This window comes from Buteo buteo, chromosome 19, assembly GCF_964188355.1.
Source record: "Buteo buteo chromosome 19, bButBut1.hap1.1, whole genome shotgun sequence".
Classification (NCBI taxonomy): domain Eukaryota; kingdom Metazoa; phylum Chordata; class Aves; order Accipitriformes; family Accipitridae; genus Buteo; species Buteo buteo.
The window spans coordinates 16,262,355-16,277,885 of record NC_134189.1 but is presented as its reverse complement, the minus strand read 5'-3'; the positions used below and the strand labels follow the sequence as shown (position 1 = coordinate 16,277,885).

General features: G+C 38.0%; 1 protein-coding gene across 1 annotated transcript in view; it reads right to left on the bottom strand.

Annotated features, from left to right (window-relative positions):
• The window catches only part of PIK3C2G (phosphatidylinositol-4-phosphate 3-kinase catalytic subunit type 2 gamma), a 206,949-nt gene that overhangs the window by 139,092 nt on the left and 52,326 nt on the right, over positions 1 to 15,531 (bottom strand). The window contains exons 12-14 of the mRNA XM_075051333.1: positions 9,573 to 9,768; positions 6,232 to 6,354; positions 1,296 to 1,427 (exon numbers count right to left, since the gene is read on the bottom strand). Of these exons, the coding sequence (XP_074907434.1) occupies positions 1,296 to 1,427; positions 6,232 to 6,354; positions 9,573 to 9,768 (451 nt within the window). The remainder of the gene's footprint in view (positions 1 to 1,295; positions 1,428 to 6,231; positions 6,355 to 9,572; positions 9,769 to 15,531) is intronic.

The window sequence follows — 15,531 nt, the reverse complement described above, 5'->3', positions numbered from 1 at the left end:
TAATGCTCTGCTTCTGAATGTAGTCAGCACATATCAACTTGCTGGGGACATCTTAACACTTCATCTCAAGTTAGACTCTTAGCCAAGATATTCCCTCTATGTCACCCTAATCACCATATGATAGAAATACTCAAACATAATGCATGTTTTGTTTAAAGAGGTACACACAATGGAAGAGTGATGTGGTCTTCTTCAGACTATGAAAAAAAAAATCATTGAATGAAATACCCAAGCAATCCTGGGAGCAGAGATTTGATTCATGTTTGTTTCCTTCCTTCAGACTAAGTGCTCTAATCACTAAGTCACAGAAAAATGCTCTCTTTTTCTGGACAGAGTAATCTTGAATTTTCTTCTGAAAAGATGGAAAAAGCTTCTAGCCCAGTCCAACCCATTTTCCAGTGTTTTAAGCCTCTCAGCTTAAAAGTTGAATGGAACCCAAGGTCTTTCAAACATAGTAAATTCATACATGCAATCAGATTTTTTGGTTTTGTTTTGTTTTAAATGATGTTTGCCACCATATAGAGAAGTAGATGAAGATGTCTCAAGATGAGGAAAGAGCTATAGCTTAGAGATGGATAGTGCAGAAACCTATGGGCAATAGATGGATACGTTCAAGGCCCAGAAGGCATGCAGGGCTATGGAGTCTAAAAAAAAATTAAGTATCATTGTAAAGGCTTGGTCTAAATTCAGATGTCTGAATGCTACTAAGATATATTTAAAGCACTGCAGAAAATTTACCTTAGATGTCTGTTTATGCATCACTGCAGAGACATTCAAGACTACAAGTATCTCTAAACCACTGTTACCTTGTATGACGTGTAGAAAGAAGAGGTTAAAAAAGACAAGAAATCTTCTAAAGTGGTGTGGAGAGGGAAAGGTGCTCGTTGTGGTCATCCCTAACTGCCCTACTCTGAGCAGAATGAACGGGTGTGAAAAGAGAATGTAGACTGAAAAAAACCCCAGCCATTGTTAACAAAAGGCTATGCTGAGAAGGATTTTGCAAACCTACAAGAAAGGGTACAGCAAGGCCTTTCAACAGGCCTGGGGAACCTTATTGTAAGAGTTAAACAGTTACATAAGCCAAGTTCAAAAACAGTACATTGGAAAGAAAGAAAATCTTATGGATGGGGCTCTTATCGGCACATCAAGAGCAGTTTACTGTAAGTGACTGTCTCAGTCTTATTACAGCAAGGTCCTGAAATAAGTATTTCTGTCTTTATATATTTCTCCCAAGTTGAGTGCAATACTGTTTAAGAATGGTCTTCTCTTAAGCTGTCGTACAAAACTGAACTTACTCTTTTGGATACAATGGGGAGCATGTCCAAGCAAGCACTTCTGTATTTTTAGAGTCACTGTTTACTCCAAGTAGTTTTACTGTCAGCATAGTTTCCCTCGGAAGAGCCTTTATTCGTAGAGGAAAGTTGATTCTAAAAGAAAATCAGAAAAGAGAAAAATAAAAGTTAAAAAAATTGAGCATTGTTACCACAAGTGAGTTCTTTCTACATTTTTCTAGATGCCTTAACACATATCAAGCTGTAAATTACAAGAGTTGCACTCTGAAGGAAAATGCAACTGACAGGTCCCTTTGACATATTGATGAGTATTGCCATCCATTAACTCGCGTCATAGTGTTTGAGAAGAGGCATATAAAAATTCATTCACTTCAGTGGTAACCACTAGAGCTGACATAGGTGGGAAAAGCTTAGTTAAACTTTTATTTTAGAATTACCTTATCAATGAAGGGCTATTTCAGAATAAGCATCCCCTAAGGGTGAATTGTAAACCAATAGTTATTTGCTGTCTTGTGTCTTCAGAGGAAAACACTACTTAAGAAACTAACATTTGCTTGTGAGTAGAGTACAATAATCATTCTCTTCTTCAAATGTGCTTTCCCTGTCCCATGCCCTCTTCCTCACTCATAATTAGAAACAATTATTGGGAAACTGAACTGGTTTACAGGCTATAGATAGCTTGTTCTGTCTTTTTTGCTTACAGGCCAACAACTTGGCCCATGTTACATAAAACTGTTCAATGAAGGCTTACACTTAACTTTAAAGCATCATTAATGCTGTGAAGAGACAAAAATAAAAAAATCAAGACATGCATTTTCTAATACAGACAATTGTTAAAAATCCTTGTGAACCTGGAACAATGAAAAAACTCACAATATCCTCACTGCGGAATGCAAATGCTTGCCAGACATTCACTAGGACACAATATATAGCATTACCAGATGTACAGCAGTAGGAAAAGAACCTAGAAACTTTGACAAGAGTTAGACATCCCAAGAGTTAAAGTATGGGCCAGAGAGGATTAAAGTTTCCCTTCCAGTGACATGTGATACACAGAGAAGGGGAATATCTGTATTGCTTTTAAGAACTTTGATTAATGCATATCTGAGCTTACCCAGTTGGTATTATCCTTTCTGAGAGCATGAAGCTGAGTCAAATGGATGACTAAGAAGAAGAAGAAATGGAACAGTGGCCAGAAATAAGACACCCTGTGGGCGAACAGTTTCAACAGTAGTTGAGAAGAACAGAGAAGCTACTCACTGATAAGGTGCTATTCACAGATGTTAGATAAAGTTATACAGCTGGTTTCTAAGGCCAAGGGGCTAATACCATAAGAGCACTCAACACAGAAGACCTCTGGGGCAACACAGTCTTTGCCCTGTGAGAGTATAAACAAAATAGACAAGCCAAACAAAATATGGAGAAGAGGGAAGCCCAAAGCCAAGAAAGTATCTGAGGTGATGAATGTTAGGGCTTAATGTTAATTGCATATTTCATGTCCATAGGTTTAACATAAATTGCAGAGGATGGAAAAAGAAGAAATGGTGCGTGCTGGTAGTGCGGATGGACCAACTAGCTCAGTCAGTAAAGCATGGGACTCTTAATCCCGGGCTTGTGGGTTCGAGCCCCATGTTGTGTGCCAAAAAGGACTGTCATGGTTTAACCCCAGCGGGCAACTCAGCCCCACACAGCTGCTCGCTCGCTCACTCCCCCCTGCTCCAGTGTGATGGAGGAGAGATTCAGAAGGATCAAAGTGAGAAAACGCGTGGGCTGACATAAAGACAGTTTAATAGGTAAAGCAAAAGCTGCGCACACAAGCAAAGCAAAACAGGGAATTCATCCACCACTTCCCATGGGCAAGCAGGTGTTCAGCCATCTCCAGGACAGCAGGGCTCCAGCACCCATAACGGTGACTTGGGGAGACAAATGCCATCACTCTGAACATTCCCCCCTTCCTTGTTCTTCTCCCAGCTTTATATACTGAGCATGACGTCCTATGGTCTGGAATATCCCTTGGGTCAGTTGGGGTCAGCTGTCCCAGCTGTGTCCCCTCCAACTCCTTGTGCCCCCCCAGCCTCCTCGCTGGTGGGGTGAGGAGCAGAAAAGGCCTTGGCTCGGTGTGAGCACTGCTCAGCAGTAACGAAAACGTCCCTGTGTTATCAAGATTGTTTTCAGCACAAGTCCAAAACACAGCCCCATACTAGCTACTATGAAGAAAATCAACTCTATCCCAGCCAAAACCAGCACATGGTGGAATAAATATATTAAGAGCAACCGGCTAAGACAAAAGAAAGAAAATAATTAAGAGGGCTCAGTCATTGAAAAATGAAACTGATGAGAAAATAAGGGGGGCAACTTTTGGACACATCACATGCTAGATATATCAGCCTGTTCAAACTCTGCATCAAGTTGACAATCACACCACTTTCAAAAATAACACACAAGTTCTAAAGCAAAAAGTATACTCTTAAAAAAGGACAAACAGAAGAAACACTAAACAAAGCAACCTCCTTAGGTATCAAATGATTCCCATCTTTTCTGAGAACATTCTGGGAAAGACTAAATATGATAAAAGACTTCAACAGAAGCTCATGTTTAAACGCAAAAACCTATCAAGTTAAAGTTCAGACAATAACTGGTTAAAACACTTGAAAACACAAACTAAATACATGAAAATCAGCAAATAAAGCAAGTTTTGTCTTTGTTAGTGTTGTGGTTTAACCCCTGTCTTCCTAGACGCCTAATCAACAAAACACCACTCCATTTTTCTGCATTGTTCAAGTCAATCCTAATCTAAGATCCTGACTCATTTTGAATTATTTTTCAGCCTGATTGATCCTTAACTGTATAGAGAATATTTGACTTCCTAATGTAATAGAAGCTCCTGCTGACGTTTTACCACATGCATTTTCAATGACTGTGATCAACTGAAAATAGCATATGGGTTAGAACAAAAGTAGCACTTTTTTATATTTTGTTTTAGAAAAAGCTTGTGTAAGTGTCCTGGTTTCAGCTGGGATAGAATTAATTGTCTTCCTAGTAGCTGGTATAGTGCTATGTTTTTGAGTTAGGTGTGAGAAGAATGTTGATAACACAGATGTTTTCAGTTGTTGCTAAGTAGTGTTTAGTTTAAAGTCAAGGACTTTTCAGCTTCTCATGCCCAGCCAGCAAGAAGGCTGGAGGGGCACAAGAAGTTGGGAGGGGACATAGCCAGGGCAGCTGACCCAAACTGGCCAATGGGGTATTCCATACCCTGTGACATCAAGTCTAGTATATAAACTGGGGGGAGTGGGGACGGGGCATTGCCGCTCGGGGACTAACTGGGCATCGATCTGCGGGTGGTAAGCAATTGCACTGCGCATCATTTGTATATTCCAATCCTTTTATTATTAAGATTATAATTTTATCTGTGTTATCATTATTAGTTTCTTCTTTTCTGTTCTGTTAAACTGTTCTTATCTCAACCCACGAGTCTTACTTCTTTTCACGATTTTCTCCCCCATCCCACTGGGGGGGGGCAGGGAAGTGAGTGAGTGGCTGCATGGTGCTTAATTGCTGGCTGGGGTTAAACCACGACAGTAGGATGCATTCCAGAAAGGCATCAACCACCTTTTTAGAAGCCAAAAATGCTCATAAGCAATATAGTCCTTCCCCTCCACTTCAATTATATCTGCCCATATGTACCATAAGACAGTACTTGACCAAAACTTGGACAAAGTGAAAATTCCTACAGAGCAAATGGGAAATGACCCAATTTTTTAAACACAAGGATAACAGTTACTTTCCAATCACACAAAAGATTGAAGGTTCAACACTCAAACTCTATGGACTCAATTGAGGCACCAAAGCAGATGTTAGGCCCTAAAAAAACTAATGTGCATGCTTAGCAGAAATGCACCCGTTTTGTTTCTTAACCATAGGGCAGACATACTAAGCTTCATATATCTGTTCAGGAATGTTGTGCAAGAAGGCTATGCAAAATCTCCGTTAAGACAGGTGTGTAACAGGTTTGACATAAAAAGGTCTTCTTCCATTTGACCAGCCTCAAACTGTTGTGTCTTAGATAAAACCAGAGAAGTTACGTATTACACTCTGTATTTAATTATAATTTAATTATAATTTGAAAAAAACCCCTTTCAGATTACTTGTAGCCTTTGTTCAATTACAATGTAAAGCTGCTTTCAGATTTAGAATACAGTAAACAGTGATGCAAAATAACAAAAATTTCAAAGATTGTAAATATAAACACGTCATGGTCAGGAAGAATACAGTAATACCGCCAAATCAATATAGTTGAAATAACAAATTGTGTACTTCTCTCTCACCTATTGCAAATATGCTTTTTGTCATCCTGTTGCCTTAACTGAATGTTGTTTGAGTGCACTTTGCTTTTCACTGAAGTTATTTTCCTCAAAGCAGACAGCCAGGTGACAGGCAGCTGGTAGCCTTTACTCTAAAATTACAGTTTCAGACTAAGGTCCGCATTTTAAAACTGCATATACTTCTTATTAAAAAAAGAAAAACTCAACAGCCTTGTTTCCTTCTGAAAAAAGAACCCTTAAAGAAACATTACAATAGATTCTGAAGCTGGATTGTACCAGCTACTAGAGGTGAATGTCCCCAGAAGAGGACATCTTTTGGATACATGTCCTTTTGGTTCCAGTATTCCTCCAGGATGCCTCCAGTGAATGAAAGCTATTCTCAGACCTGCTTAAATTAGCTTATTGTCAGACCAGACTTGGCTTAGTCCTATTTCTCTTCCTCTGGCTATCCCACTCCTTTTTCACTCCCATCTCCCTAAGTTTCTCTGAATTCGTAGAGTTTAATTTCCTCAGAAGAATATCCATAATAAAGATGTGTGTCTTTTTTTTTCTGAAATGAATATGCAATGTGTAAAATCTGTCAGACAAACATATATCAAACATGGACCAAAACTTACTTCTCATTCCAGTCAGCCAGGAAAAAGAAGGATTTTCTAACTGGTATATTTTTGCAAACCTTCACTTGACATATTGTCTTCCCAGCATAAGTTAGTGAACAGGAAAAAGAGAAAACTTTGTAGCTACAAATGGGAAAAAAAAAAAAAAAAAAAAAGATTAATTGTAATGTACCATGTCCAGCAAAATAAACTTGGGGCAAACCATTCAGAAACTTGTGAGGATCCATCCTTAGGTGCAAAAAGAATTAAAATAATGAATCTCACATTAATGTGGGGGGTGGGGGTGGGGTGGTTTTGGGGGGTTGGGGTTTTTTTTAAATGTTTGGAGTTCAAGAAAAGTACTTAAGACACCTGGATTCTGTTCCATGTTTTTGTCATTAAGAATTTTTTTTTTCATTATTGCAGTCAAGGGAAGTTTGAACATAAATTTTGAAGTGTTACAACTTGCCTATCATACAACTTCAGTTAACAGTAAATCTTTTTATACTTACTTTTCCCAATCTGTAAAAAACAGGTTAGTACTTGAGGGAATCTATACATTCTTTACAGCAGAAACATTAAAGCCCTCTGTTTTGCCATTCTTCAGTTACTTAACTGACTAGCTTCACAGTGTAATTCAGGTCTGGGGCTCTCTGTTGGTTTCATATTCTTCTCACCAAAATCTTACAAAATTTTAGTGAAAATACAGGAATAGCATATAATCAACTAATGTTCTTAATTAGTCTCGTAACTTCCAGATCTTCCTGCCACTCTCAGATTTAGACCACATTCTGTACAAGAATGATGAACATGGGAAACAGTCAAATCTGAACAGGAAATTTGAAACATTTGCAGATTGAAGCTGCCTGGCTTTGCCTTATTTAAAAGAATGACGGTTGATCTCCTCCAGAATGTTATAAAAATTGTTATAATTATTGTAGGATAAATGCTTTTTTCTTTTTTTCTCTCTCTCTTTTTTTTTTTTTTTTAATTCAAAGAGAAAGATCTGGAATCTGTAGTACCTATGAATTATCAATGCAGAGAAAGGAAAAAAATACCTTATAAGACTAGGAAATGCTTTCTGCTCTTAAATATGGCATCTTTCCTCTAGAGTCTAAACATTGCAAACAATTAGAGGATAGCTCAGGAAAGAATAGGTTTTAATACAATCAAATGATTAAGCGTTGCTGTTTAAACAGAAGCATTGATACACAATATACAGACATATTCCTGATTTATGCACCATAAGGACCTAATACTGGAAAGATTAATGCTTACACAATGCTTCAGTCTGACTGATGTCAGAAAGGTTGTTCAGAGTGCATGCAATTCAACCTATTTTAGGTCTTTGTAGAGCATTTTGCCTAGGTAGCCTCCCTGTGAGTTCAAAGGCATGACTCTATGTCCTGTCCCAAAGATCAATTCGTATCATCCAGTTGTAGACAGGAATCTGACTTTTTTTGGCTGTAGAAACAAATGCAGCCAAACATGAAGCTAGCAACTTTATGCCACTGGCAGCAAATAAGGCACATCTGCTTGGGATTTAAATTAGATAAAACAACAAACTGATAAAAGAAACAAGAAGGAATGAAAATACAGTAAAAAAAGGTAATCAGTTTTGCAATATTATTCTGCAACTTGTAATGTCTGTACCTATCTTTTTAATGAGGACAGTAAGACAGGAATAAGAAACTGAGAGCAAAAATATAAAAATTGACAAAAAGCCAATCCACAAAAGTGAACTTGAGATGGATTTGACAGGACACTAACATGATTCTGTAAAACATAAGACAACTCACTCTCATCCCAAATGATTAAAAGACAAGCCATTTATCACATATTGGTATGTATAGAAAAAAACAATGTAAAAGAGACAGTGAGGGATATCAAAGTTCTAACATTTATAATACATATATTATATATATACAGGAATATATATTAAAATATATGTTACTGTCCTGGTTTTACAAACAGCAGCAAGATCATAAAATGTGACCTTCAGGAAAGGGAAAATGAGAGCTGTGACATAGTCAGCATGAATTCATGCAGTGCAGAAAAAAGAACAGGGAGCATGCATGTGAACAAAGTTAGTAAAAGTATTTGAGTAAAGTAGGTGTCAGAGCGGCAGTCCATATTAAGAGGTCCATGCTAGCTATGAATACCGGAAAGATTGAAAAGGGAGATTAAGGAGGAAGAGATATTCTCATTTTCACATGCTTGAACATAGCATCCAAGTCATCGGTGTCATTTAGACCATATGAAATTCCACAGTTTCCTGGTAAAACATAAAATGCAGTGGGAATGGTATAACCATCTGAAAATCAGGATAATGATTATAGTTCTGTATATATTACCTGAGCTAATGCAAATTCTCTTAGATTTTTATTAAACTGCTAATTACAGCTAATCCTGTATAGTACACTCTCTTGTTCAGTCTAATGCAAATGATCCCACTGTTTTTTAATCAGTCATTTGGAATTCAAGGTAAAGTGGGAGCAAGGGGAAAGTATTAATAAAAACTTGGAGGACAGCATTTTGACTCATCAAAATAATGCTACTAGACTGTAGTCACCTGTCCTCCTTTGATTACTCTGGAGGGGTAAGAGGAGAACACCAGTTTTGCTCAGAGTAGGAAAAGCAGCTATCTGAAGAGGCAACTAATTTGACCAAATAAACAACGCAGAAGAGAATACTTCAATCAGCTTTTTACTAAAGTTGTCTCCCTCTTTTCTTCCTGTACTATGCTATATACTAGGTATACTTGGACCTACAGATTATATTTATTTTAGTCACCATCTATAAAGAGGATTTTCAATGCATATGCTTAGCCAAATAATGTGGTTTGAATAGGCCAAGAGCAAAAATTGCTGATAAAGCCTCATTCAGATTGGGTTTAAGTAGAAGCACCTCTTTGTTTTACTTGGTAAGCTGGCCTTCAACCTTTTCAGTTACTTGTACTTCAGAGACCACACAAAGTCCCAGTCCAAACTCTTCGGTGTGCAGCACACACCCGTGCCTCTCTCCCACTGAGCAAGTCAGTCACACAAGCATTTGTACATATACCTGTCAAGACCAGTGCTCTGATGTTGGTCCTATTACCATCCTCCCACACTGGCCAAGGGCAACGACCTAGGCAACCTCCTTGATTCTCTATCTATGGGGCCTGGAAGTCTCCTAGTCGGTCAAGCTTAAGTAAATGCATTTTGTGTGAGAAAAACAGCGAAGATACACCCACTTACTCAGTCTTTAACATTAATATAGGAGCATCACCAAAGCAACAGAGGTAAGCTAGTATCTGTGAAAAATATGTGATCTAAGAGACAACAACTCTTCTTGTGAACAGCTGCTGGATCTCCTCCTACCTGTTCACCCAGGCTTCTGGGATGTTATGGGCAGCATAAACAGTGAAGCTGAGCTGGGAATCTAGGCTGATGTCCACACATGAAGGGCTTTTAGGTATGCTGGCAAGTTGGAAATTTGCATCAAAGCTGCTGCTGTAAACATGGATGAGACAAGAAATGGCCATGGAGAGCTCAGTCACAGCAGCCTCTATTAACGCTGAGAGGAGAGAGAGAAATAAATAAAGGTTAGCAATAGGTCATTTATGAAGAATGATATTTATCTTAAACCATCAGTTATGGCTTTGAAATGCTTCCTAATAAAATTTAATTAAAATGACATAACCTACCAACTGAAGCCAATTAGCCATCTGTGCTTCTGGAACCAGCTTTAGCTCATTTCTGGTGTATCATTAACAGTCTTTCATTACAGTGCTTTCACATTAAGGCATTTTTAAAGTAAGCATTTTAAACTACAGCAAGTTAGTGTGTACCTCAGATATGCCATTTTTGTGTTAATTTTTGTGCTGAAAAGATTTTTATTATGTAGGTATTTTGTAATTTCAGCAGCTAAGTAGCTACTTAGTTCAAGGGAACGGGCAATGCAGCAGCAGAATGGGGAAAAGGCACTAGTTAAATTTTAAGACTATAAAGCTGTTGCAACTGTAGGTAAACAACACATAAAATATATACAATAGCAGCCACAATCAGACATAGTCAGCATTCAGATAGTAATGGATTGGTGATAATATTACACAACGATGGACACTGAAATACATATCTATATGGATATATATTAAGTGTAGGCTGTACTTTCATTTTTATCACACCTTTATTTATGGTATTTCCTCTGGCTTCAGCTCTGCAGTGCTCTTTTTTCTGCAATTACTGGCTTTTATCCATCTTCCCTCTCCCTGTGTTTTTGGAGCAGCTAGGGATTGCCTGATTGCCAGTGTAAATTAAAATCCCCAGCCCTGGCAGCCTCCATCAAGTGAAGAGAGCTGGTACAAGCACTCATTTCTCAGGCAAGGGACAGGTTGAGAAAGAGTGAGAGTACATTGTATCATTCCAAGATCAGGATGATTTGTCTTCCGAGAGGAGTACTCCAAATTCTCCTTTCCCTGCCCCACCCTAGCTTATGGGTTCCTACATGATCAAGAACATACTCTCATCACCTGTTACAGTTCCTGACATACTCCCTAAACTTGTCTGGCCACTGTATTAGGCAGCCATCTATTAGCTGTCTAATAGTGGGTATTGAAAAAAATAAATTCCTAGGAATAGGAAGCCTGAGACTTGCTTATATTAGCTTTTTATACTTGGGATAGGTGCAAGAATCCTGCCCAACATCAGCTACAGACACCACAATTCACTGGACTTCGCTATCTCAGTTTCCTGACAGAAACCTCAAAAAAAACATACCCTCAGTCTGGAATTTTATTCCCCTTCTTTGATAGGTTTTGCCTTTAAACTAGCAGATACTCAACTATTGAGTCACAAAATGCATTGCAAACAGTCCAAAGGAATTATTTCAGTCTTCATTTTATAATAGACAAATTTTAACTATGTTAAAGTAGAGAGATACATAAAAATGAAATAGTTTGACATACAGTGGGGTTTGCTACTGGAAATATTGACAGCAAATTATTACACTCTTGAAGGACTGGCTAGAATACTACACCTTGTCGTGTTGTAATCACCTTCCACATATGAAAACTGAATCATTTTAGAGACTAACAGGTTAAGAAAACTCAGTCTTTTACTCTCTGTTTGCTTATACTTCTCTATCACTTGTTTTTAATGATCTTTTTATTAATTTTCTTTACTATTTTCTCCATCTATCATCCTTCACCGTAATTGTTCTGAATAAATCTTTTGCTCTAATGAATTTTTTCCCTAGAATACCATTTTATTCTTGTACTCAGTTCTTTTGGATATGTAATAGCTTAGTACCTTCCAAACTGTTTAATTTGCACTGAATTCTTCTGCATTCCAAGGAATTGCCTATAGTGATATACATAAAACCTTCTTAAGAGGTCCAGAAGAGGACATCAGTGGACTATTACTTGAACCAGTATTTTCTATTTTATCTGAAAAGTACCACACTATTTACATTAAGGAAAAGCAGCTACTCAGGAGACTCCCTGGCTCCAATCTGTTCAAAGTGGCAGACAGGTAGATATAGTGTAATAGCAAAACCTTTGTTTATGCAAATTGGCCTACTGAAGTCAATGATTGCTGAGTGGAACCTCAGCATTTTCTCCAAAAGATGGTGAAATGTAGTTCAGAATCTGTGTAAACTTCCTGCTGTGTGTTGAAACGCCACCAGCAGTTTTTAGACAATCCATATTCTAGGCTGTAAGGAAATGTTTCAAATTTTGTCTCCGGAACAAGAGGAAATGTATTTCAGCTAAGCCACAGAAAGAAGGGAATACTTCTTGGACAAAAAAGTCAGAAGAAACATACACGATAGGGTATATATTGTCCATAATAGATAATTTACACATGCCAGGCAAGGAAGCGAATAAGATGCAAGATGCCTATCACTATATCCAAGCTATCTTGTCCACTGGCCATGTTTGCAGAAGTACGATTCTCATGATTCATCTGAGTCACAAAACTGAATGCCAGATATGTAAAAACCAGGCAAACAAAAAAACCCCACCCAAACTGAAGGAAACAAAGAAAAAACACAGATTTTGCCTCAATTATTTATAACATGCTTCAATCTGTCAGTGGTGAGGTGCAAAAAAGCTTCCTGGGAGTCAGGGACCTGCCCACCCTACAAGATCTAAGTGACTAGATGGGGCAAGGTTAGAAGTCTTCACTTAGTTGCAGTCAATGTCCAAGAGACACCCTGCTGAAGGGAGTTGGGAAATGGTCTTCTTTTTCCTCTCTCTCTCAAATTTCCACCTTTCAGCCATGGGTTCGCACAGTCTGTGCCTGACTTCAGAAATGGAGCCAGTTTGAAAGCAGGGCCTGCGGGTGAACTACAGGCTGTCTGTCTCTCTTGCTATGATGGCCTGTGAGGGGTGAAGGCAGCAATGGGGCAATCAGTTCAGCTGCCAGCAAAGGGAGACAAATGAAACTTCAGCATTATTTATCTAATTATTAGGAGATCCAGAATGAAGATCTTCTCAGGAATAGAGTTCCTCAGGTGTAAGCAAACATCCAAGTATGACCTCGTCTGCAGCTGCAGGATTTTTTTTTGCATTCATTTTCTTACTCTTGTCAGCTCTCAGTTTAAAAACACTCTGGTTTCTGTGCCAGAGTCAGCCCTTCCCGCCCCAGCTCTTCACTCATTAAGCCCGGTAGCAATTAACTAAATCAGAGACAAACATCTTGGGTAGTCTGAAATGTCCATTACTCACAAGAGTTGGTCAGCATCTTTTTACTGTATTTTTATGAGTTGCTGAATAGGATTTGGTACGCTGAAATTATATCACCCATTCATGAAGCCAGAGCACTTTACTGCTTTTTATGATTTTTATGATTAATAAATCTTAGATGAGAAAGAACTATGGTGTTTCACTGATTTACACAGCACAGGCTGTGGACTTCCTACAGCAGATTCACAGCTCCAGCTATGCCAGAGTTTATTTTCTGCAAAGGTGTCCCAGGCATAGCCAGTATCTAGGAGACGATGAATACACCACATCACAAAGTGAATTGTGACCAAGATTAATAATCTCACAACTCAAACCCCATAATTTATTTCTGGTGTGAAATTATTTGACATCACCTTCTCACTGAAGGTAAGAAGAAATGAGACTTGCAGAAATGAGATGAGACCAAGGGAAACGAACTTTAACCTCAGCTGCCAGATATGCTTATTTCTGACACATCTTCCTTGTACGTGAAGTCTGGATGAATAAATTTCACCGTTGGTGAGAAAGAGAACAATCCGTACCATCCCTGAAAGTGTTAATGAACATATCTGCAGGTGCCTTCAAGATTTAGTAAGGAACATACTAGCTTATTCCTTATAGAAAACCACTTTCTTCTTCTCAGGCCAGTATTACAATTCACATATTATTTTAGTGCCAGACCTTCCGACAGAGTAGGTACTTTGCTGTTATTGCACTAGCAGATGATGTCGATTCAATACATATTAAACACGCTCTCTCTGACTCTGTATGCACATTTTCTCTGGGTAAAACATGACAACTATCTGGTTGAAGAGAATTTGGAATGAAGGCTTAAGACCCTTTTGACACCTTAAAGTTATTTTGGAGAACAGGAGCTTGATATTGTTCTTTCCCACTTATTTTCAGAGAGAAGAAAGAGAGCAAGAACCTAAATACACTTTAGGTCATACACACACTACCCCCAACCCCCCAAAAACCCTTAAGATTTAGGTAAGGTGATAAGCAGCATTAATTAGATCATTGTTATAATAAGAAAAAGGCAAAACATTAAAAGGCTGTAATGAAAATACTGATCAGATGCACTTTCCAAGCATCAATATTTACCTTATTGTTTCCTCCTATTAGTTGAAGAATCCTATGAATTATCCCTTGAAAGAAACTTAAAAATCTCCTGCTGTCCTGATATCAAAAACGTCTCTGCTACATATGCTTTATGAGGCCTTGGTAACTTCTGTCTAGGTTTTTTTTGAGAACTGGGAGGTTGCAGTTATTTAAAAACCGGTCCTGGTTAAAACCCCTGTGGCTTTCAGAACAACATATCAGGATGTAACACAGCAACAACTTAGAGGTAAAGAGCCATGCTCAGATTTGTAAACAATGAAATCAATAAAAAGCTCTTCACATTTTTCCATATTTTGAAACAAAAAGTGATTTTTCCCAAACAAAACTATAATGGCTTTGTACTAGGAGAAGGAAGAAGTGGAGCTTTCAATTTTATATAGGAAAACCTTCAAAAAACCTTCCATTTTTTCCTCTTCCTCCTTTCGGTTTTTGGTTGGGGTTTTTTTGGAAACTTTCTGTGGTATTTTTATGATCGGGTCCAGAAGCAACTGTCAAATCCCAAGCATAATTAGTGAACTTATACACCCTTAATTGTAATAACGGCTCATTAAATGTATCGTCATCAAAGTGTCTAATTTCTGCATTCACTCAAAAAGACAGCAACTCCAGCAATTCAGTTGGAAAAGACTGTTGATTCAATATCATCAGTTCATGGTGCATACTAGAATTTCTGGGATGGGTCCCAGGGAGCTACTGATCAAACTCCAAAAGCTGCTCATTATGTCTGATCCAGTGAAAACCCTGCCTGAAGTAGCAAGGCTATAGACATTGTATAAACATTCATTCATCAGCTTTTGAGAAACACGCACGGATTCAGTTTTGTACCAGCTTGCAGCCTGTCTTTTCATACTCTGGATTGCAGCAAACTCCAATGCTAAATCTCTATTAACACGAATAATCTTATTCTTTACTTTCTAGGAACACTTGATACTGCAGAAAGGTGCTAATATCTAGAAATGCCTGTCGTTCCTCACATGTAAGAAGAAATAAAAAAAATACTTTGAGTACTAAAACATTAATATAATCTTCTAAGGACTTCATACAGAGGAAAAAGAACATGATCCAGACTTAGGCATAACAAGGATAAGTACTGCTCTATTCACAGCAGTGGAATAATTTGGCCTACAGAGATAACACTGTTAATAGAGCCAGCTGTTGCAACACTAAATCAAGGCTAGATATTTTGAATATAGTCTTTGACTTGCTTAGTCTGTGGTGAATGACTAATATTAAACCTCTGATAATCTTTTATTAAAGAGAAAGTTTAAAGCAGTTTCTAAACAAATTATTAAGTAAGGCTTTCATTTTAATAGTATACATTATCTTTCCCTCTTTTGTGGTAGAAAGAATCTATAATAAAGAAAAAAACTCTTATGATACTCAGGGTAATAATATCATTTGGGGGAGAAAGAGGAGAGAAAAAAGAAATTAGTAGGAGCAACTGATTGCTGCTCTTGCTGTTCAAATTTGATCCTGTTTTCTTCAAGGTAAAC